We start from the raw sequence: 23,503 nt of genomic DNA on the forward strand, positions 1-23,503 counted from the left end.
TGGAGTTGATGATGTTAATACTGTGAATCTACGACCAACAAAAAGGAAAAATCCGAGTCACCTGACCATTTGCGTAGAACTCTTCTTTTCTTTTAGAGTTTAAACCTTAAAAATGTAATTTTTAAGGGCTTTTTTGTAATCCCAAATTTCGGATATTGTGTTGCATGCAAACAAGCGAGATTTGTACCAGTAACTTATCATCCAAAAGTCCAATCTCGATGAAACAAACATGATCAAATTCATGCCCCACACATGCAGGTAGTTGGTTAGCAGGCGTAAGGATGGCCAAGTAGAGAAAGAAGGAATGAGCATGATGGTCGAACATGCAATCAATATCTCATGATCTCCTTATGTGGATGGATGATACCGAGACCGAAAGTTCCCTCGACGGTATAGACATAGAAATTACATCACTTTATAAGAACAATGTCTACGCATGCAATGGGATAAATGCAAGCAACCAACTACCAGGAATAAAGAGCCAATCCTCTGCTTGTCATGATCCAATGCGTGGCATGCATGAAAGGTACAGGAACCATCCCCCATGTAGTAATTTATATAGCTTTAGAAAAACCAAACTTCAGCATGTAATTGAAACCTTGTCATGATAATTTCATCGTGGAAAAGAAAAGAGACCCCACCATTGCTTTATAAAGCAGTCGAAGTTTCAGGCACCTATACATTATTAGAGCTCTTTATCTAAATAATTTTAAAAAAAAATTATTTATAAAAATAATATAATTTTTAACTTATTTATCAAACTAATACAAATCCTATAAAACACCATTCAAAATGATGTTTTATAGTATCCAGGTCACCACTCTTTTTCTATCTTTTTTTCTACGTGGATGATGAAAAAAAAAAAAATTCAAAAACGTTATTAATTCTCCAAAAAAAAAGAGAAAAAATGAAAAAAAATAAAAAAATAAAAATTATAATTTTGATTCAAATAAAAATTTTCAAATTATCTTTTTAAAAAAATATTTGAAAAAAAAATTGATATAAAAAAATAAAAAATACCATAAAAAAGGGAAAAGAATTGAAAAAAATAAAAATTGTAATTCTAAATTTTAAGAAAATAATAATTTTAATTTTAATTCAAATAAAAATCATCATTTCAAATTACTTTCCCTATTTCAAATTAATTTTTTAAAAAAATATCTCAACAAAAAATATTTTAAAAAATTAAAATAATATAAAATACCATAAAAAATAAAAAAAAATAAAAATTATAATTTTGAATTTAAAAAATAAAAATTTTAATTTTAATTCAAAAAAAAGCATCATTTCAAATTACTTTTTCCATTTTAAATTAATTTTTTTAAAAAAATATCCCAAAAAATATCTTAAAAAATTAAAAAAATAAAAAATACCATAAAAAAGAAAACATGAGAAAAAATGGGAAAAAAATTATAATTTTGAATTTAAAAAATTAAAAATTTTAATTTTTATTCAAATAAAAAATATCTTTCAAATTACTTTCCCATTTCAAATTAATTTTTTTAAAAAATATTTAAAAAATATGTTAAAAAATTAAAATAATATAAAATATCATAAAAATAAAAAAAATAAAAATTATAATTTTGAATTTAAAAAAATAAAAATTTTAATTTTAATTCAAATAAAAATGGTATTTGAAATGGTATTTGAAATAGTATTTTTGAAAACGCCATTTCAAATGATGTTTAACGTCAAAAATGTTATTTGAAATGATATTTTTAAATTTTTTTCCGTCGTCCATGTGAAAAAAAAATAAAAAAAAAAATGATGACGTGTACACTATAAAACGTCATTTTGAATGATATTTTATAAAATTTATATTAATTTAATAAATAAATTAAAAAATAATTTTTTTAAAATTATTTATAAATAAAAAACTCTATATTATTACGACATCAAATCTTACTCGATATCAGTGTCACTGACACGATGATGAGCACTACGGAGAGAGACCCTTTCATTTGAGCACTACGGAGAGAGACCCTTTCATTCGTCGCATGTCAGTAAAATCTCCGCACTCCGACAAAATGCTTTGCGTCAGAAGCTTGTGAGCCAGAATAAAGCAGTGGCAAATCAAAATGAATGCTTGGGCCACATCTCTTGGGTGCAGCTCGAGTCGGATTGTCCAAGAAAAAAAAGATAATTTTCCATCCGCTTGCCTCCAAGGGCAGGGTGGAAGGCTCTACGCAAGGATCCCACACGCTAGAGATTTTTTTTTTTTTTTGGGTCAGGGTGCTAGAACTCGCCATTTTGATTGACCACATCAGGCCCTAGCATAAGAAGATGAAGACAGATGTGGAGAATAAAATTAGAACAAAATATTTGGAGGGCATAAACATTTGCAGAAAACCAAAATTAATAATTATCTTCGGAACTTTTTCATTAAGAAGGTTCTTAGTTTTTGAAGTGTTAGAAGTGAAGTAGGCAAGCCAACACAACAACTGATAGGTTCAAGCACAACCTATGTTTATCAGTGTTCTGATTGCCTCTCTCTTTTTTTTTTTTTTTTTTCCTCCATCATACCAATCTGAAAAAGATACAGCGCAACAAAAGGCAGACATGACAGCAAAGAAACAGAACGGGAGCATGCAAGCAGACGTGGAGTTCACTATAGATCTAGTGCTGAAGCCCACACGTTAGATTAGCAGGTCATGTCTTTGCCCCAATAGTCATATTTTAGACAATAAAAAATTCAAATTGGAAGAAAAGATCTCCCGCTCGGGGGCCTGACATTAAGATATTATGCTAAGCTGGCTTTACTTGCTCCATACACCCGGCACACAAGTGTCATATGTGTGTCTTTAGCTTCAAGACTACAGTTTCAGTTGCACTTCACCGGCAAACCTATAAACGCTCCCTCGAGAGTGTAGGAAAGGCACAAATATGCTTTTAAAATTTAATCAGCTCAGAGGAAAGGGAAAAAGAATGAATCCAGTTTAGTGATGAAAAATTCCAACAAGAATGGTCTCCAGTTAGAAAAGAGCTTTATACTCAAATATATCATAGCGCAGCTAAACAAGTATGGTCGGATTTCTACATTCTTCCATGAAGTACCAAGAAATCTCAAACCACTGGTGGATCTTTCTCTGAGAAAATTTCTTATAGGGCATACAAACAAGGATGGTTGGATTTCTACATTCTTCCATAAATTACCAAGAAATCTCAAACCACTGGTGGATCTTTCTCTGAGAAAATTTCTTAGGGCATACAAATAATTGGTACAACAGTTATCTAAGGGGCTGCCAAGTAAGCTCAGTTCAGTCCCGCCTCCTTCCAATACTTGGCGGGCTTCCACCAGTCCTGGTTCTTAAAATTAAAAAGAAAGGCCCAACAGAAATTGTGCTTCAAGTTGGGACAAGGAGCAAAAATTGAAATTGAAAACAGTGAGGTGTACCAATGCAAAATTAAATAGATCAAAAAGAATACCAGCCGGATCACAAGCCAAGCCCGCAGGCCTGGTTTACCTCTCATTTTCCTCGAGTCTTCCATTTCTTAACAGGAAAGAGAGTGAGCTTGCTACTCGGAATGTAAGTTCTAGCTTCAGTAGGCTGTAGTCTGGAGATAGCAACTTGCTGCTCATCATTTACCTTGTCCTCGGCAAATGGTTTCACCTCACATGTTCCTCGAGAAAATCCTCTAGCTACCTGCAGTCAATACCACTTTTAAGCAAATAAGCCATGATGAACCATTATCAAAATAAAATCATAGGGTAAACTCGTGCATCAGTATCACAACAATACAAACATTAAAATATTCAAAGATTTCTAGGAGAAAATTAGCCTTTCCAGTTAAATATGGAATAATCCTTCTTTTCAATCTTTCTTGATATATATGATTGGTCTGTCTTATTCTGAAGTGTAGCAATTATCAACTTGCCTTTGTGTGTGTGTGTGTGAGAGAGAGAGAGAGAGAGAAGAAGAGGAGTGTTGTTGTGGGAGGGGGGGGGGGGTTGGCGCGGGGAGTGCGCTGTTGGGATTGGCCATACCTTTAGTAGAATCCAAACTTTAAGAGAACTACTCAATACTGCCAGTTTTGTCCGCTTCCCTGATGTCAGGTAGTTGCACATGTAATGGTCCACCCTTAGAACGAACCTTGGCCAAGATTTTGGATTTTCAGGGTCTGGCCTCTGATTTGAGACAGCCTGATACAGTGAACTGAATTATGACTATGCTTGAAAACATTGAAAAAGGAAGAGCAATGACTAAAATTATCTTAGATTTATTTCTATTGCAATTTTAGATTTAAATATAGGACACTAATTTGACTTTACAATATGCTAATAAGGAATTTAAATCTAGTAATAAGGAACCAATATGCTAATACCAAAAATGCCATAAAATACTTTTAAGTTCTTTATGAATTTTTCTTCAGAAGTTTATCATGTACTATTTATTTTCTTATAGATTATATAATTTTTGAGACTTTCAAGGCCATTTAGTTCTACTTTAATTTTTCTTGGAACCTTCCAAATGAAACAAGATATTATCCTAAGGCTGGGTCACAACATGTTCCAGCATGAACTTCAATACCATAAATGATCCAAATATAAAGAAGTATATAATAATAACATGTCAAGCAGGGATGGCAATTTTTTAATATCGATAACATACTGAGCTCCACTAAATCTTGCAGCTTGTCTCTTTCAAGCAAGCACCCTATCTTAAGTTTCACCATCCAATTGATTTTCCATTTGGGCATGTCACCATCATCAAGCCCATTTTGGACCATCTTTCATGCTTTTTTGGCTCTTGAAACCACACAAATTCAAAATCCTGGATGCACCTTGCAAGAGAAACATTAGACTCTCTGCAAGCAGGTTAACAAACCACAGATGAGTCCCCCTGGTTGTTATGGAATTCGTTTACTAAGGTCTCCAAAATATTTATTCTAGAACTTGGTTTCCTCCACATTTAAGTATAAAGGAGACTAAAGAGAGTTTATAGAGGTCATAAAGCCAGGATTGAAGTAATATGCTAGCCAAAACTTTCAGATATCCCAACTTTTATATAATGTAGACTGCCTAAGCCGGAAATTAAATTAACCACCCATTAAAGAAAAATCTTCACATTATCCCATTGAGAAGAATGGAATTTATAAGTAGGCAACCTATTCTGATAGGTCTATTGCCATTAGGTTTCACTCTACAGAAAGTTTTCTGTAGAAAGAACAGGAGTGCATTACTGAGATCTGGGAATTCTAGTAAGGAATCCCAAAGGGCAAAAAAAAAAAAAAAAAAAAAACTATCTCAACAATTATAAATACCTATTGTGTAACTTTCCAATTTATTATGAAAGATCAAAAAAAAAAAATCTTCTGTGATCCCATCATCAGGGCTCACCAGTTGACCCACAACCAAGCCTCTCATAAATGATCAAAACACTCCTTGTTATCCTTCATCAAACCTCACTCTGTCTCTAACCAATGCATCATCACATAAACAATATAAGGGAAGTAAAATATTTTAGTGAGAGGGAGGGATGGAAGGATTTTGCTCACAAGCAAGCGACAAATTTCACGTTCAATCTTTGAAAATGATGTCTCTAATGCTTCCACGCGTCCTGTAGCATGACAGCAAGAGCATGGTTCACTGATCATGAATGTAACACTTGGGCGAACCTGTAAAGGACCATTAGTTAGTGCATGTTTATTAACTCCATACTGACTCGGTAGGTACAAAACAACTTCAAAAAGAATCCTTATCTAAACTTCATGCTCTTTGGTGAACCATATCTAAAATATTTGCTGTTAAGCCTTGGGAACCTGTTCATTCATGTTATAGGCTACATTCATTTCCTACAATAGGAAATTGATAAAGAAGCTAAACAAGCAAGAAAGACATGACTTTAAACAGCTGCTATTAATTTACTTTGAGGCATAAATGAGTAGTCAAGGAGAAGCCAAGGAATGCATTATGGGATGCCCGGATTATGACCGACGTGCATGACAGCACACAAGGCACAAACATTCATATATGTCAAACAGAGTCATAACCACATACTTTACCACCAGATAATGCAAAAATTCTCATTTTATTTTGTAAAATATCAGTGCATTAATTAACTCGACAACTAATGGGAGTTGCCATTACTTATTTTGCAATAAGTCCAAATCTCATTGCGAAGTCACAAAAGTAGCCTCAAATAATCTTTTCAAGTTGAATGTGCTGAGCAAAGAAAAAAAAGAGCATATGTGCCATACCCTTTTTCTTGTAATTTCCATTAATCCAAGCTTGGACAACTCACTAACTCTCACCGTCGACCTGTCTCTCTCAGTTGCCTTCTTCATTTCTTCATAGACTAGCCTTCTATTTGCTGGGAAAAATAAAAGATAAAACAATCTTTTGAATGCATTAAAATACTTTAATAAGAGAAAGATACATTTCTAAAGAGCATAACATGGCATAAAATGCTACAAAACAGATTCAGGAAAAGGTAACCACAAAATGGATTACAAGGGCAAATGAGAATTCAGCCCTTAAATTAAGTGTCGGCGGCTTTTAGAAATTTGTAAACCACAATGCCAAAAATTGTGCAATCACTATCATCAAGAAGCATTAAAAATCTGAACGGAACTTGGTAAATCTTGAGAATAGCAAACTACATTGCAATGGTACAAAATAAAGCAGATACCATTGTAAAGTAACAATTCTCCAGAACCTTAAACTATGAATTCAAAAACCAACATGCAAGCTTTTGCTGCAGTCTCAAAATATTAATAGTTGTACATCTATGATCTATGACTTATCTGTAACCTTCTTGATTTTCCAAACTTAATAGCCATTAATTGAAGTACGGAATTACTTGAGAGTCAAGCAACTAAAGGACAAAAGTTAAATACATGACCACTAGAAGACCTACGAAAGAAGCCAAATCAACAATCCAGTTATTTACAACTTCCTTCTCATGCCATACCCTACTAATAAGCAGCCTATGTTTATGACTTGCCAACAACTACAACATTTACTTTGTAGACCTCCAATATGTTTAAAGATGACTCTAGAACCCCTTTCAGAGGCTAATCCATTCTTTCCCCACATCCATTAATTGCTAAAGGACTGACTACAACCATCCATCCAGTAATATCAATGCTCCAATTGTATTAATTCAGTAATTTCCACTTGCATATTTCTATGATTTACCAGTCCTACTGGAGCACAGATTTCGACTTTCTAGGTGTTCAACCCAGCTGAAAAGAAGGCTTTAGTAATATATTTTAATATTAGTGCCAGACGAGTCCACATTACAATGACTCACTCGAAAAGGTAAGCATCATTTGTGTCAGTCCACCTACAGCTAAGTTTTATCCAGCTAATCTCTAGGATTAAGTTTCCATGCTTTTCACAAAAGTCACAAATAGATACAAACCAATTTATACTTTAGCTACTGACTAACTTAGCTCACTTTTAGTTTATCCCCAAAGCTTTGACTAAGCTTCTCAGTTCTCTCATTGTTTGAAATACCTGTCATTTCTCCACCCTAACACCTAAACAGAACAGATTAATGCTAGAAGACCAAGTAACCATGACCATGTCCCTCCAAATGTCATCCATTAGTGAGTGTACGATGGGAAGTGCCATCCTATGTTGAAGAGTAGAAACAAGGAAACACAAAAGAAAGTTTGGGCAAAAAGGCATAATGTTAAGCTTTCTTTAGCAAAGTGATTAAAGCTCTTTCGATGTTATTGTATATAGTATTTTAAAATTCACTGCATGCAGCCATTTATGCACTCATATATGCAGATGCGTTCCTTTAGACTGTACTGCCCTATATGGAGTTACTATATGCTGTCATATCCAAAATGGCCCAAGAAGGCACCACACTTAGCCTTTGTGATCGCATGTGCGGCCCACCTAGCATTGTATGGCTGCATATGTGAGTCCTCTTAGCATTTTCAGACACGTATGCAGCCTGCTCATGTGGGCCCATGCAATGAAGTGGATTTAAACTGATGGAGGTTCGATGTGGGTTTTAGATGGGTGTTATATTGGTACTAATAATGTTAAATGTTGACTAATGTTATAGCTATTGCTATTAGGTATCAGATACAAAAACAATATCACCATCATTGTTATAATATTGCTCCAAAACAATATCACTATCATTGTTGTTCTTACCATTGCATTTAATATATTATATTTAATTTTGAATAGGTAAACAGTAGCTGCATAGTGCATATGCAGCCCGCATGCTGCATAAGCAGTATATGGTCCATTGACCGCCTGCATACTGCAGCCTCCTTTTAAGACACTGATTGTAAGTAAAGGAAATGAACTTTTGATATACAAAATCTCTAAGGTACTGTGTTATTAGATGAATAAAATCTATACCACAGAGATTTTGCAATCTGTGATAGTACCATGCAGGAAACCTAGTCCTGTAAAATGCCCAACATTTTGATGTTTGGTTCAAATTGCTAACCAAAATACAAACAGACATAATCATATGCTCCAGCATATGCTACTTTGAAAGGAAAAAGACCTCATTTTACCTATTATAGATGACAATAAGCATATATTGAAAAATGGTCACCTAAAATCTTTATACTTACAGTCATCAACCATATCTATAAAATCCACAACAATGATGCCTCCAATATCTCTTAGGCGTAGCTCCCGTGCAATCTGAAATGAACAAAATTCAGGATTTAATAAGTTCTTTCCAGAACCAGCACTCCAGGCTCTACTTCTAAGACGCCAAGCTAGTGAATTTTTTTCTTCTTAATTTCCAAAGATATTCACAGTATACACAAAATTGGGAAAAAAAGGGAAAAAGTTACTGGAACCTTCAATCTGAGGGGTTTTAGTCTTCCACATGCAAGCTGTTCAATTTGACTGGACTGCTTCTCAAATGCTGTCCGCTGAGAATCTGAATCTAAGGGAACTTTAACATTCCTAATATTGTTTATAAAAAGATGAGTTGGTGGAGTTTTTGCATCTATTACATGGTAAGAATTGGATTACTTGTTGAAACATTTTGGATTCCATGGAGTCTTTTCAGGACTCGATTTTTGATTGAATCACCATGTCAGTTTGTTCCTATTGGCATGAATGCTCCTGCTTATACATTTGGAATGAGGGAAATCACCTATCATTGACGGCAAAGAGTGTGGCATGATTTTGAAAAGATTCTTGTCAATATAGACTTCTTTACATTTCTGTACGTTTTACAGTATTTAGAGACTTTATGAGTATATACAGACTTCATTGCTGTGTTTACTCAATATGGACAATCCCCCCCTCCCCCCCAGCCCCCCCAAACTTCTCTCTGTGTGTCTCTCTTTCTGTTTTCCTCATTAAGTATTGATGATTGATCCATTTCCACAAACACACACCCACACAGGCAATGGAAATTGATCTGGACAGTCCATGGGACCATGTATAGCTATTATCGGATGACATGTGTCGCAAAAGTCTAATTATCTGGATCAACTGTCACATACCACAATCTAGATTTATTTAATTGAGATTTTGATCACTGAGGAAACCTAAATCCATGATGCATGTCATGATAAGTCAGGCCAACTATGGCAAACCAGGTTGGCTGCATAGCCACATAACAGAAACAATTACTAATATTAGAGACTCAGCTCTCTCCACATTATCTGACCACCTCAGTGAGAATAACTTTCTACCACATAAAAAAAAAAAAACATTAGTTATCTATGAGCCTTCTAAGCATACACTACATTTCTTCAGGGTGCCACTTGGCTCAGTTGGTAAAGCCAATGGGTGTTGATACCAGTGACCTAGGTCCAAATCCTACCCTCGTCCAATTCGCCTGAGCTTCCTCCCATCCTAGTTCCTAAGAAAAGAATATACTACTATTCTTGCCGGTTTAGTCCCACATGTTCTACCTAAATCTCCATGCAATATGTTGCTTTGAAAGGTTATGTTAGTCATTTTTTATTCTTTTCTGATAGAGCATTATAAGATGGCACAAGGAACCAGATCAATTGCCTCATGACGTGACTACAGACACTCTTTCTTGTAGAGTCTACAATGTTCATAATGCAGCTAACATTGAAGTTCCAAGCCTTTTAGACATATTTGAAGGGGGTACAACCTTTGACAGGAATATATTTGTCAACTATTATGAATTAATCATGCCTCTTCATAAGGCTATATCATGTGATAATTTTCTCCACAGCTCATCTGACATATGTAAAAGATGACATGCATATGCTTTCAATACAATTCTGAAAATCATTTAAAATTGCTGACTGTCCTCTAATAAAACTCAAAACAGGGTAGCAATATGCACATGAATGCAATAACATCCAGTCTGATATTTCCAAACATCAAGATAACTTGTCAACAGTGAAGAAAGTGGACACGAATGTAAAAATTAAAATGCATTTAAAACTAAACCTGCACATTTATGACTGACAGTGAGTGCATTTGTGACACTTGAATGGATTTCAATTTACACTTGCTTTCACTTCTTCCACTAGATTATCATATATATAAATGGTTCAGTTCTAACACAAATTAAAATAAATAATTATATCCATACTGCAGAACAATCAGCTTTGTAGCATTTTCTGATAAAATCATTAGTCAGCGGAATCACCACGCAGTATAATTTCAACCAAGTCTTCCTCACAAACTTATATTCCAGAGAGTTTCAAGAATCATATGCATTAGTTTATCATTGGACAGCATGCCAAAGGTCTTACATGATTTTTTGAAGTGGAGACCAAAGTTTGGCTTCTAACGTACTTGTTTTGCAGCTGCAAGATTGACATCCAGAATAGCTTGCTCTTGAGAGGTCCCTTGTCCTAGCATACTGTGGCCCCCATTAACGTCAATAGAAACCAAAGCCTCAGTCTGTTCAATCACTAGAGAACCTCCATTAGAGAGTGGGACCCTACAAGAAAAGGACATAATGAGCATCAAAGAATATTATGACAGGCATAGGTAGACCAGTCTTTTTTTCCTTTAAATCTTTTGACATGCAAGAATTTATTTATAGGACATAAAACTAATACAGCAAGCTAAGAACATAATTGAGAAATAAAGAAAAGAAAAGTGCATAAGTGCATAAACATACAAAAACACTTCCCACTGCCTTCCCATGTGAGCTTCTCTGCCACAATTATTGACTGACTTATAAATGTTGCCAACATCTTAAGTAAAATCTCTAAATTTCTAAGTCCTCATAGTCATTACAACTCTCTTTTTTGCCCAAGAGATCTCGTTTTTCAAATTCCCTTTTAGTATCAACACATACACCGGCAATGTTTATGTAAGAACTCTAGAGTTGTTTTAGAGGACAGACTTTCACCATACCCAAGGTTTTCACCTTGGCCAAGATCTCAATTTGTTTCTACAGCACGCATCCACCAATATGATATATCTAAAATACCAGTCCTCATTATTTTGGCCAATATAAAAGAAATATAACCAGATATATACTGCCCGATACAAGATTAATACATCAGTCACTTTACCACATTAACTAAAATCTCGGCCAAGAACAAACTGATATGATGATAATATCAACCAATAAATTTTATCCTATAAGCCAAGATAGGTGAAAAATAGTTCTTACTTTTCAAACATTTGTACAGTTGTTGTAACAATAACTCAGCCAAGATGATCAAGATATATGATATCTAGATATCGCAGCTGATACAGAATCATAAAATATTTATTTCTTTATCGTAATTTTGCTTTTTATAAATGAGAAGAAAATATATATCATGATAGTTATTATGCATAAAATGTTAATAAAACAAGACGACAAAAGAAGAATAAATATATTTAAACAATTTAAGTATATATGATGGCTTTGGTTGTCTTGCCAGATTAAGATCAATCATAGGAAACAACTTTTAGAAAAAAAATATATTATTGCAAAACATGTTATGTGCAGGTGGGCGGGCGTCGTGTGTGTGTGTCTATAGGTGAACTAGGCCCCGATTGACATATTTGAAGTTGGATCCTATCAAGTGAAATCATGGGATACGGATCTAAGTCTAACAATGATGATACAAGCTGTTGAATATGATTACTACCTCTAAAATGCATACAAACCAAAAATCATGTAACTTGGAACCCCTGGATCAAGTGGTTAAAAATGGACATTATAAACAGCATGATATAATATCCATTTTCGACAACCTGATGCATAGCTAAAGATTTAGGTGATTTTTGGGCTACAAGCAATTTAAAGAGAGCAGATCACACCTTGGACCCCTATCATCTGATTTCACCCAACTGGAGACAAGTTCAAAACTAGTTGATCAGGTCCTTGTCTACCTCTGCATACATATATCTCAAAAGTTGATCAATTTCACTATTCATATGATTTATTGCATCAATTATATCTTATTCTAAGTTAAATTAATTACATCATCACAATCATCAGTATAACATTTAACATGATGCTTATTTTGTCAAACTTAATTTTACTTTTGAAAAATTATGCTATGATTTTTAACTTATTATACAAACAATTATACAATATTATAGTGACCTATACAATTCATCAAATATAGGTATTACTGAAAATATTGAGAGTTGAAGTTGATTTCCAACCTCTGATGACATGTATCAGCCAGTATCTCCCAATACTTTGGTTTATAAAATATTACTGGTATAATGACTTTTTGCCAACAATATTGACCAAGATAAAACAAGATATTGGTTCCTCTCAAAATTGGCCCCCCATGGAGATGACCAAGATTTTGGTCTTTAAAAACCTTGACTTTTTTCAATGTCTTCCATCAAAATGTTACAGAATGCAAAAGGTGGACTACATGCGTTGTGCAACTAGTAGCTCTTATTAAGCTGTTATCAGTGAGGTCAGGATTTCCAAAGGACTTGCCACTAAGTTCAATTAAAATCCTGATCAGAACAAGACAACATAATGTTCACAGAGTTATATTGCTTATGATCTCACCATAGATGTATTATTAAGTGCAATTTTTCCCCATAGAAAACAACATTATATGACTTTGTTGCTTAGCTCCGACAGACATTTGCTATCATTCTGGAGTAAGGTAAAGTCTAGCCATTTCTGCATCACATTCAGGCTAGGTACAACAATTTGTTCATCCAAGTGCTGCACCCGAGTGAAGTTTGTTATTTCTTGCTCCAGTTGGCATGTTAAGAAACAGAATTTCTTGATTAAAAGCAGTCAAAACAGATTTCATAAATTCCACAAAGGTAAGCCAGTTATACATGAAGATATTAATACGAGCATTCTAACATAATTTCAGAAGAGGTTAGATTGAAGGTGCATCTTATAGGAAGAAAAATAAAGACTGAGATGATTGCACTATCAATGTATACCCAGAAACAAACTCAGGACCAGATACGGAAGCACACACAGCATCTGAGTAATGGTTTATGTTCTGTTTAAAAGTTGAATTAAAGGGAATCAAGAAGTATCATCAATAAAAGATTGTCAATCTTGGACTATCTAATGGGCAAAAAACTAACAAGCTACCTTTAAGTTGCCTAGTCTGAGAAAATGATGTAATGCTGGTTTTTACCTTTTACTAAGAATGTTATTTATCTCCTCCTCGATGTTGTATTCATCAAAAATGGGTGGTCTTTTATCATACAATTCAACCCGGTTACAGAGGTCAGGCGCAATTTCCTGAAGATAGCTGGTAATCTGAAGACAATGGTCAAAGAAATTTGTTATTGTGGTAACAAAGAATATAAAAATACCATTATATTGAATGACTCTCATAAATAACCTACACAAACAAAGTGCACAAAATATTTTCACATGTGATCACAAACTGATCAAGATATCATATATATTAAGGCTGATATCCCCATGTATGAACCAATTGACGAATGAAACATCCGCATGGCAGATGCATTACCTCATGATAAGTTCGAGGAGAGTCAACGACCATGCCCTTGACCTGAGATAAATAAAAATAACTCTTCAGATGGTACAACCGTGAGCAGATGATAACTGCAGGAGCGAGTAAAGATGATGAATAAGTCTCCTTCAAGCAGTTACATGGATAAAGAAAGGTTACTCACATTCTCATTAAAATAATCCTGCACAACAGACAGAGTCTGACCCATTGCCTTGTGTAACATTACAGGAACTGCACCTTCGACCCCCTCCTGGGCAGCTAATGCAGCAGATTTTGCATGTTCAACTATGCCTTTCCAGGTAGAGAGTAGCCCATCCAGGTCCTTCTGCAGTTCCTCCAGTGAATGTCCAACAGCAACTGTTCGTACAGTTAAACCGAAACCTGGGGGCTGCAGTGATTTTGCAATAACTTTTAGGCGCGTCCGCTCGATCCCTTTGATCTTCTTGGACACTCCAATTCTATTAAAGCGAGTTATCAATATCTGCAATACCAAAGTAAAGGCAAACTTCTAATTGACTCCTTCGTACAGAATAGCATGGCATTAACTTCAAGTTGTTCTTAAACTTTAAGCAATTAAACATTTGATCTGCATATAATTTGAGGAACCTATGCATATCCACCAACAACTGCAACTGATACAGTCAGCTCAAACGGCTATAACTGAAGTTATAAGTACTATGATGGATGACTGAGTGAATATATTGCTGCCAATCAAATGTGAACATCCTTAAGGAACTTAATAAAGGTACTATCAAGATAGATATTTTTCTGTGTACATTTTATATCATAATTTCACAGGAAATACTTGGAATATGCAAAGCCAACTAATAAAATGCATAATCTCACACTGCAGGTTACTTATATGTATCCATACCTGGATCTTTGTCAGGCCATCAGGACCTCCCAGTTGCAATTTAAATGAAACATGGATTCCTTAAGCAGCTATAGGCAAAACTATTGGGTGTTTATACATTGTTTTAAGATCAATTTGCAGCTTTATCAGGGATACAGATAAAAAGAAAACATGTCATTAAGAGTGTGTGAAATTACAGGAGGATATTCAGTACAGGCAAGATATACAAAGCATTTAAAATGACAAACCAAGAGATATACATATAGAGCAAACATCATACATACCCAAAATCAGCTTCTTAGACTTGGATAAGCACTCAGAGCATTTTTTTTTATCAGGAATACTAATCAAAAGAAAACATGTCATTAAGAGTGTATAAAATTACAGGAGGATATTCAGTACAAGCAAGATATCCAAAGCGTTTACTATGACAAACCAAGAGATAAATGTATAGAGCAAACATCATACATACCCAAAATCTGCTTCTCAGACTTGGATAAGCACTCAGAGCTGGACCTTTTGTCCCTAACCCTTCTTTAACCACTTGAACTATAACTTTTGTTCCTTTGCGAACATGAGACCATTTGTTTTCATCAGTAAATGTATCATCAGGATCCTTCAGATCTTGTTCTACTGGAAATGACACAGCAGAATCCTTGGAGATTTCTGTTCCTGATGGGAGGATATCTTCAACATATCCATCTCCTATATGATTTCCATTTTCTTCATAATTTTCTTCAAAATCAACTTCGACACCTTTATAACCACTAGCACCCTTATGTATGTTCATTTTGACAGCTTCAGAGACATCCATCTCATCTTCTACTTCATTTTCGTCAATGTCCTCATGCATGAGCTGTAATGAGTCATCCCGATGGTCTACCTCCAAGAATTCATCAGTCATATCATAATCATCATCATCGTCATCCTCATCCTCATCATCATCCAAAGACTGGTCATTCTCATGGGTGTCAAAATACCCTTTTGGTTTTGAAGAACCATTGACAGACTTGCCCCTAACTTCATGATCAAACGGATATACAAATGGTTCTCTGTTATGCTTCACGCCCATAAGGGAAGGCCGAGAAATCCCAATATCTACAAATGCACCACCCATATGAGGAACAAGTTTTGTAACAACACCTAAGTAGATACTATCACACTGTACATTATTTTTTACTGGTTCTAGTAATAACTCAACAAGTTTCCCATCTTCCAATACAGCAATTCTTTGCATGGTACACACAGAGGAGTTAATTAGTATGACAGTTGAAGCAGGTTCTTCTGCATGGACTACCCTGTGGTCATCATCTGGTGCTAGTAATTCTGCATCAGGAAACCTTCCAGGAAAGTCCTTTTTGTGCACTTTATCTTGATGAGATGCTTCATCAAGTCCAACAAAATCCATCATGAAGACAAGCATAGATCCAAGTAGCCAAGGCTCCTCAACAGGCTGGTCCGTTTCAGACATTGTTTCTCCATTTCTATCATTTGATTTCACATTCTTTTCTGCAGGCTTATAATTTTCCTCAGGCAGACAATCAACTGAGGACTGTTTCCTCTGTAAGGGAACACCATTAGGACTTCTCAATATCTCATGCACACCTGTCAATCCACTGGAAGCATTTAAGTGTTCAGCACCATGAAAGAACTCAAGTAATGCATGAATACACCAAAAGATTAAATTACCTGCAGAGAAAGCTCTGCGGCGTCCAGGCTTAATATGATTTTTAGGAAGGTTTATGTCGACCATCCATGATCCCCATGAGGGAACTGGCAGCTTTTGTACTCTGGTTCTCATCCAAGAATCTCTAACCACAATCACATCATTTTCTTTGCCAACAAAAGGTACTGACAGGGAAAATTCAGGCCCTGGCCTCCAAATACGATCACAAGAGGGCTTTTTCTCCTCTCTTATGAAATAATTGTACTTGAAATGAATACCACAAGGTACCTGAGAGTTACAGCAATCAAATGCATCCAGAAAAATAATTTTGTATATAAAAGTTCATAAACATTTAAGTCATGAATATGACCCATGAATAAGCTCCATGAAAAGGAGATTCAAGCTTTGCCAACCATATGAAGCAATGCAATAAGATGTATAGTGGCAGAACTATGAATATATAGCAATATGTTTCCCTGTAGACTCCATGTAGCTGTAGTATACAAATGTATCAATTTAATCAAAAAATCAAGTACACAATCTTCATCTAGGAAACATAGGAAGAGGTAGAATAATTGTTGTTTCTCATATTGAAAGAGAAGTGTCGTAGTATATATCTTTTTTCATAGAAAAATAATTATCCAAAAAACAGGCCCTATGTATTTAGGGGGCAGCATGAAGTGAAAGCACGGGTTACTTTTTCCTTCATCTTTTTAGTTTAGAAAAGTTGAAGCATTTGGCTCATGCCAACTCGAAACCAGACCACGTGCTAAATGGCTAATGGTATGAGTCGGTACGCCCTCATCTTGGATCTAAACCGACATAGAAACGAGGGAGAACTTAAGAGGAAAACAGAGAGAGGGGGTTGGGAGGAAGGGAGAGGGAGGCCAGCGGTGGCCATCGGAGGGCCACCAAGGCTTCCAGAGCTCCGTGGTCCTCCGCAAGATAGAGATAGAAAGAGAGGGGGGAAGGAGAAAAATAAAGGGAGGGGAAGGTGGCAGAGAGGCTGCCAGGTGGCTCTCATGGCCACCAAATGGTGGAAATCCACCCAGCAGACGCCGCGAGTTCAATATAAGGGCGACCCACCCCTGTTCATCGTATTTTTTTTTTAAATACGATTTACAACCAACCAGCAATGATTTTACCGGCTTCACTTAAGAGTGGATCGCCCTTGTTTTGAACCCACAACATTTACAAGGTGGATTTCCGCTAGCCTTCCCATTGCCTTCCCCTCCCTCTGTTTCTATCCCTCTCCCTCTCTCTCTAATTTTTCTCGTGGAGGACCATAGAGCACCGGAGGCCTCGCTGGCCCTCCAGCGGCGTTGGCGTACCACCGCCAACCACCACCAACCTTTCCATCTCTTTTCGTCCCCTCCTCTATCTCTATCTTCCTCTCTTTCCTTCTCCTTCGCTTCGTTTTTGTCAGCATTCCAAATCGAACACCCGAACCATACCAATTGGCTACCAATACGGTTCAAGGTAGTTCGACGAATCATGATTTGGCTAGTAAGTAATCACTTTTAGCTTGATGGTCCTTCAGAACTTGGAGTAGTTGAAGCTTTAGTCCAAGCTTGAATACAAGAGGTGTAAGTTTGTAACTGAAAAGAATCAACCAGATTAATGAGTGCATGATGACAAATGACAACAGCATACAATGGGATTTTGCATACTTAATGTGTTTAAAGAAATCAAATTTAATTTAATGTCAATGGGTATAGGCAACATCAAGTTGCATGCACTATATAAGATTAACCTATGAGAACTAGATTTGGTTTTATGAAGATGAATGTTGGTATCGGGGTCACCATATAAGGAAAGGTGACAATGGTTTACAAGCAATAAATGATAGATGATTTAATAGCCAATTGGCTCAATTAGTAAAGTCAATTGGTGTTGGATCCTGCCCTCACCCAGATTTTGGCCGGGCTTCCTCTTCTCCTAGTTCTCAAAAAGAAAATGAAAAAAAAAAAGGTACTTTTATGTTCATAGACAACCAAAACCTTTGATAACATCCAAAAATTCAAGGTAGATGGATCATATAAACACAGAATGACAATAGAAAGTAGGGGATGACTTTTTCTAAAGTTAACTGTTGATCATCTTTCTTAGTCTAATTACTAAACTATAAGTGATATTATCTACAGTGAAATTCTAAAGGAAAAGCGAACAAATCCATGATGATTTAGAATTTGACTTCCAAGGAAAGGACTGAATGCAGCCTGTTGGTTTGAATGAATATACCGTTATCTCAGTCTTCCATAAGTTGTCACATTCTGTGCAGGGAGACAAAAGAATTGCCATCTCTGGTTCCCAGCAGCCTAAGGTTACTGGATCCCCCGTAATGAAGATGAGGTAGTCATCTGCTATATCAGCTTCAAGATTCCAAAGTACCTTACACAATCCTTTACATGTTAAAGCCGAGTCACCTGAAAAAAAATAGAAAAAAGGAAAGAAAAGCAAAAGAAGGGAAAGAAAACCGTCAATTCTAGAAGCCACATTACAAGACCAGTCATCAAGCATCATAGTACCATGATGATTGGTAGAATACATATAAAAATACATACTTGACAGGAGCCGGTTATTTCCAAGATAATTCTATACTCACAATTTTGGATGAAGAAGCAAGAAAGAATATTTTTCCATCTCACATGTCAATTGCACATAACAAAATAAAGTTCGTATACATAGTTTCTAACTAAAGCTTGTTAGATGAATATGTGAGTTACCTAAATCAGGACCAACTGCAAGAGCAAATTTAGGTGAGGAACGAGGAAATGAAAATCTAAAAATTTAAGGGCCTGAAGGATTTACAAGTTATGACCATATATACAAAAAAGTACATACTATTATAACTAGATTGACTCATCTTGTTATTACATTATAATGAAAGCATGATATAGTGATTGGAAGGATGATAGACAACACAGTTGTGGAATCACAAATCTGCTCCTTGGAATGAATGCTCCTCTACTTGTTTCTGCTAGCTAAGATCATAATGAGCTATTTATTTGAAATGTAACACATGCAATTAACTCATGATAACATGCGAATAATCTGTATAATGATGGTCTCATATATTGCGGCATGAATCTTATATGAGCATGTTATGATGAGACCAATAACAATGTGATACAGGCCCCACCACCAATACAGTGTATTCCTCTGGCACAAACATACTATTAAACCCAGCAATCACCGTGGAACTAAGTCCATGTGATATTGTGGAATAACACTGTATTATGGCATATAACAGATTTATTGCAGTACAATACAAACACTTCATGCTTTGGCAATAAGCTTCACATTGCATGAATGTCAACAATCAGACATCACCACTTGCAAGAGGCATTTGACCGACCCCCATAGAAGCACCTCATACTATGCGCCCAAATGAAATGGCTCATGCTGTCTGCCAACATGGCATGGCACGCATCAAATGAACTGGGGCCTTAACTTTCGGCTCGTATATTAAGATGGTATGAAGTAAAAAACATTAATAACTTAATATAGTATGATTCAACAAAACTATGCAGTTCCTTTTGTACTGAGTCTCATATCAAAAAACTATGCAGTTCTTTTCGTACTAAGTCTCATATCAAAAAAAATAGTGATTTTAAATACTTTAAGTTCAAATAGGACAGAATCATTAGCAAATAAATGTGGAAGAAGAACTAAGATTCCCGAGTAGATGCGGCACCTTAGCTAGAAGTTTCAACTATTAGGTTCTTAAGTAAAGCTGTTTTTCTCAAAAACTAAACTGGGAGTGGAGTAAAGCATATACCATTTCTCATGGACATCAATGGCGACCTTGAAAGAGAGGATCGGATTCTTCGATGTAGAGCAATCCTGAGATCAATTTGAGATCGCATCCAATGCCAACCATATCTATATAGAAACAACCAAAATACATTTAGCATATTGCATCCAAAGACAGACTCAATGACTAGGAACAAATTTGCATGCATTAAGATTAGCCAATGACTCATCATTTCAAATGATCACAACTACAAGAAAGATCTTGAAGAATCAAGATAGCGATTCCCACAAAATACATCACACAGAATTTTAGAATGCATTATAGGATGTTGGATGTGATGCAAAGGTCCCCCCCCCCCAAAAAAAAAAAAGGGGGAATCAGGAATTAATACTTCAATCACTTAAACCTCCAACTGTTTATGTGGATGCAAAAAAGGACCAACTAAAATGGTATAGAGATTTAATATATCATAGAGGATAATTTATTGTACCATAATATTTTTGCGATAAATCAACACATGTAAAACTCATACAAGAAACAGTCTGACATTGCTATGGCATAGGAAAAAGCATAAATTTTTATAGTCAGACAAATGCTTTAACGGGCTACCTGAATATTGCTGGTAAATTCCATATAAGTATGGCTGCTGTTGTAAATTGGTAAATTCTCACCTCTAAAGGTGCTACTCAAGAGTATCATACATAAAGGCAATGACTCTGGGTTGTTATATTTGCCGGCCTTAGTTCAAGGGTGCTGCTTTAAGGCATTCACCGATTCTGAGAAAGTGCATGTGAAGACTCAACTCTCAGGATGCTGCCTCACCTCATTGATGTTGTCAGATCAACAAATGTGCCAGCTATCATACTTCATCTCTTAGACACACCTTACCTTGGCTTCAAGTCAACTCTAATAAATACAAAGACCTCCACCTCGAAGAAAAATCAGATTTCTGCTTCAAGATCATAATCTCGAAGACTACCACCTATAAAATACACTAGATGCAAGCCCAAACAGATGGGAGAAAAGAGAATATCATCATTGGCAAGCATTTAGCATATACATAAAAGAAATTGATGCCATTATTTTTTTTAAAAAAAAGGGTCTTGGAAGATTACAACTCTTCTACGAAAAAAGAGCTGAAAAGATTGGGGCAGGAGTGGTTTTTTTTTTTTTTGTTGGTTGGGGGGAAGGGGGAATTCATTTGACTTGCATTATCTTTCTCTCTTTGCATCTCATAAGATGATGTTTGTGTTCACCTCGCATACATTAGACTCACACCATAGTTTCTCCATCTCTCTCATGCATGAGGCATCTCATTTATCCCTTGCCTCTTATGATGGTGTCCCAATTTCAAGATATGAAATCCAATATTAACAATATCAACTTAATATCTAACAAAATTAACAGCAGCAATCATGAATAAAGTTCATATTTATTTAGGATGTTATTTGTGAGGTACGTGGTAGAGTCTGAACGTTTGAGATTGGCTTGATAAGATTAAAGGGCTAAGGTTGCTTCTAGATAAAATTTATTGGTTCTTTCATATATCACATAGGCTCTCTCTCTCTCTCTCCCTCCCTCCCCATCTCCAACAAACAGTCAAAAGTATATGAATTTTTAGGCCAGGATTCGCTCAATTAGAGTAGACTAAAAGTGGCTTCTGCGATGCCACTGGGAAAAGATCATTCCAACATAAGAATCCATTGTCTGGGAAAAATTATGGTTTACAGATGAAAGCAACATTGATCAGGTCTAAAATCTGTTCATCATAGTTGTCTCTGTAGTGTGTTTGAAAATTAGAGATGGAGTCACTCATTAATCATCATAAAACAAATTTCGTCTAATCTATCTTGAACTGGCTTCACCACTTTTTCTACCCAAGGCCAAGCACTCTACAGAGTGAACTGCATCCCTATCCCAAGCAGATAAAACAATTTTTCCACTGTTTCTACTTGGAAGATGAACAAAACAAAAGGCTTCTAAAAGGAGGTATTGAGAACTCTGCAGAGAAGGTGGCATTCCTGGTGCAATGAAGCATGAATGAAGAGATAGTAACAACACTTATGGCGTTGTGCTCATCATATCATCCAATAAGGCAAATTCAACAAACAAAAGGGAGCAATATCGAGCTAACATAACTTGTATGAGTACAACGCATGTAAGCTCAGAGCCCCTTACATGGCCGACATACATTAACTCAGAAAATCTTACAAAAATAATAGATTAAAAAGTTCAAGCTTGTTCTTCTGGAGATCCATGTCAAATATACAAAAAGGAAGGCATGTTGGCCATGAAGAAAGCATTAAATTTGGTAAGACAGTTCAGAATTGTTCTTCGATTCACCCATTTAAATTTCATTGAAACAAATAAAAAAGGCCACAGCAAAAATAAATTCGGGGGAAATTGATATATTTTCTTCTATACCTTTTCAATAAGCAAAAAGAAGCCATCTTGGCAACAAAGAAAGCAATAACATTCAGAAAAAAATTCTGCAGAATTCTTCCTTGCATTGCCCCAAATCAAATACACCAAAAAAGAAGCTATATTTGCCACAAGCACAGTCATAAATTCAAGAAAGACAATGGTTCAAGATTGTTCTTCCACTGACCCATATCAAGAACACAAGAAAAGAAACCATCTTGACCATCAATTACGCAATAACTTCAGCAAATAATGCTTCAGAATCTTTTCCTTGCGTTGCCCTATATCAAATACGCATAAAAAGAAGCAATATTTGCTACAAATACAGTACTAAATTCAAGAAGTAAAGAGTTCCAGACTATTCTTCCAATGGCCCATCTCAAGAACACAAAAAAGAAACCATGTGGACCAAATGAAAAACGCAAGAAATCCAGAAAAGACGGCTCAATCTCGTCTTTCCATTGACTCGTTTCAACTACAGTAAAAAGACGTCCTTGTTGACCACAAATATGCAATAAATTCAAAAGCAAAAAAAAAAAAAAAAAGAAAAGTAGAAGAGAAAACCCACGGAAAGATGGCCGGTCTGGGGATATTGAGTCGAGAAAAGCGGAGGAGTCCTCGCTGCCCTGCGAGAGGGAAGAGGTGGGAGGCTTCGCAGAGATCCATGGCGCCACCTCTCCGAATACCGCTGAGGCTAGAGGGGGAGAAGGAGGGAGCGAGAGAAGCCATGGGAAGCACCAAAAATTGGGAGGAAAGCGAAGATCATTCCAAACGACCACTGGACTGAGGGGTGGAGGAGGAACGACGGGTGTCGACTCCCCAGCTTCGGGGCCAAGACTGGGGCGGATGAGAAGAGAGGAGGGATAAGAGCAGCTGGGCGGTTTGGTCATTTTATTGATGGAGAAGAGAATCCTAGCCGTCTATTCGGAAGACCACATGATGACGGCCTGATCAACGGTTGTGC

The 23,503-nt window shown here is 36.0% G+C and overlaps 1 protein-coding gene across 4 annotated transcripts; it reads right to left on the reverse strand.

Annotated features, from left to right (window-relative positions):
• Positions 1-2,972: 2,972 nt before the first annotated feature.
• LOC105050635 (ribonuclease E/G-like protein, chloroplastic) lies at positions 2,973-23,412 on the reverse strand. Of its 4 annotated transcripts, none has more exons than XM_073242478.1 (14): positions 23,108-23,412; positions 20,143-20,246; positions 18,603-18,787; positions 15,168-16,649; positions 14,006-14,323; positions 13,840-13,881; positions 13,498-13,622; positions 10,718-10,865; positions 8,548-8,620; positions 6,199-6,311; positions 5,497-5,616; positions 3,986-4,141; positions 3,465-3,644; positions 2,973-3,306 (listed from the first exon to the last, which is right to left on the reverse strand). In XM_073242478.1, the coding sequence occupies exons 1-13, from the start codon at positions 23,266-23,268 to the stop codon at positions 3,468-3,470; spliced, it is 3,204 nt and encodes a 1,067-aa protein (XP_073098579.1). In that variant the 5' UTR covers positions 23,269-23,412; the 3' UTR covers positions 2,973-3,306; positions 3,465-3,467. The 4 variants fall into 4 exon arrangements, with proteins under 4 accessions (XP_073098579.1, XP_073098578.1, XP_073098580.1 ...); XM_073242477.1 differs by having other exon boundaries at positions 2,973-3,342; XM_073242479.1 differs by having other exon boundaries at positions 2,973-3,644; positions 15,168-16,300; positions 16,385-16,649; positions 23,108-23,411.
• Positions 23,413-23,503: the final 91 nt, after the last annotated feature.

The sequence above is a fragment of the Elaeis guineensis genome, chromosome 8 (genome assembly GCF_000442705.2).
Source record: "Elaeis guineensis isolate ETL-2024a chromosome 8, EG11, whole genome shotgun sequence".
Taxonomy (NCBI): domain Eukaryota; kingdom Viridiplantae; phylum Streptophyta; class Magnoliopsida; order Arecales; family Arecaceae; genus Elaeis; species Elaeis guineensis.

Bases quoted from the DNA above. Each gene is read 5' to 3' on its own strand.
- LOC105050635 (XM_073242478.1), bottom strand. From the start codon at position 23,268: ATGGCTTCTCTCGCTCCCTCCTTCTCCCCCTCTAGCCTCAGCGGTATT. The intron at 16,650-18,602 runs GTATATTCATTC...TGTAACTCTCAG, and splicing joins TATGGAAGACTGAGATAACG to GTACCTTGTGGTATTCATTT. The intron at 4,142-5,496 runs GTGAGCAAAATC...TCACTGTATCAG, and splicing joins GTGAAATTTGTCGCTTGCTT to GCTGTCTCAAATCAGAGGCC.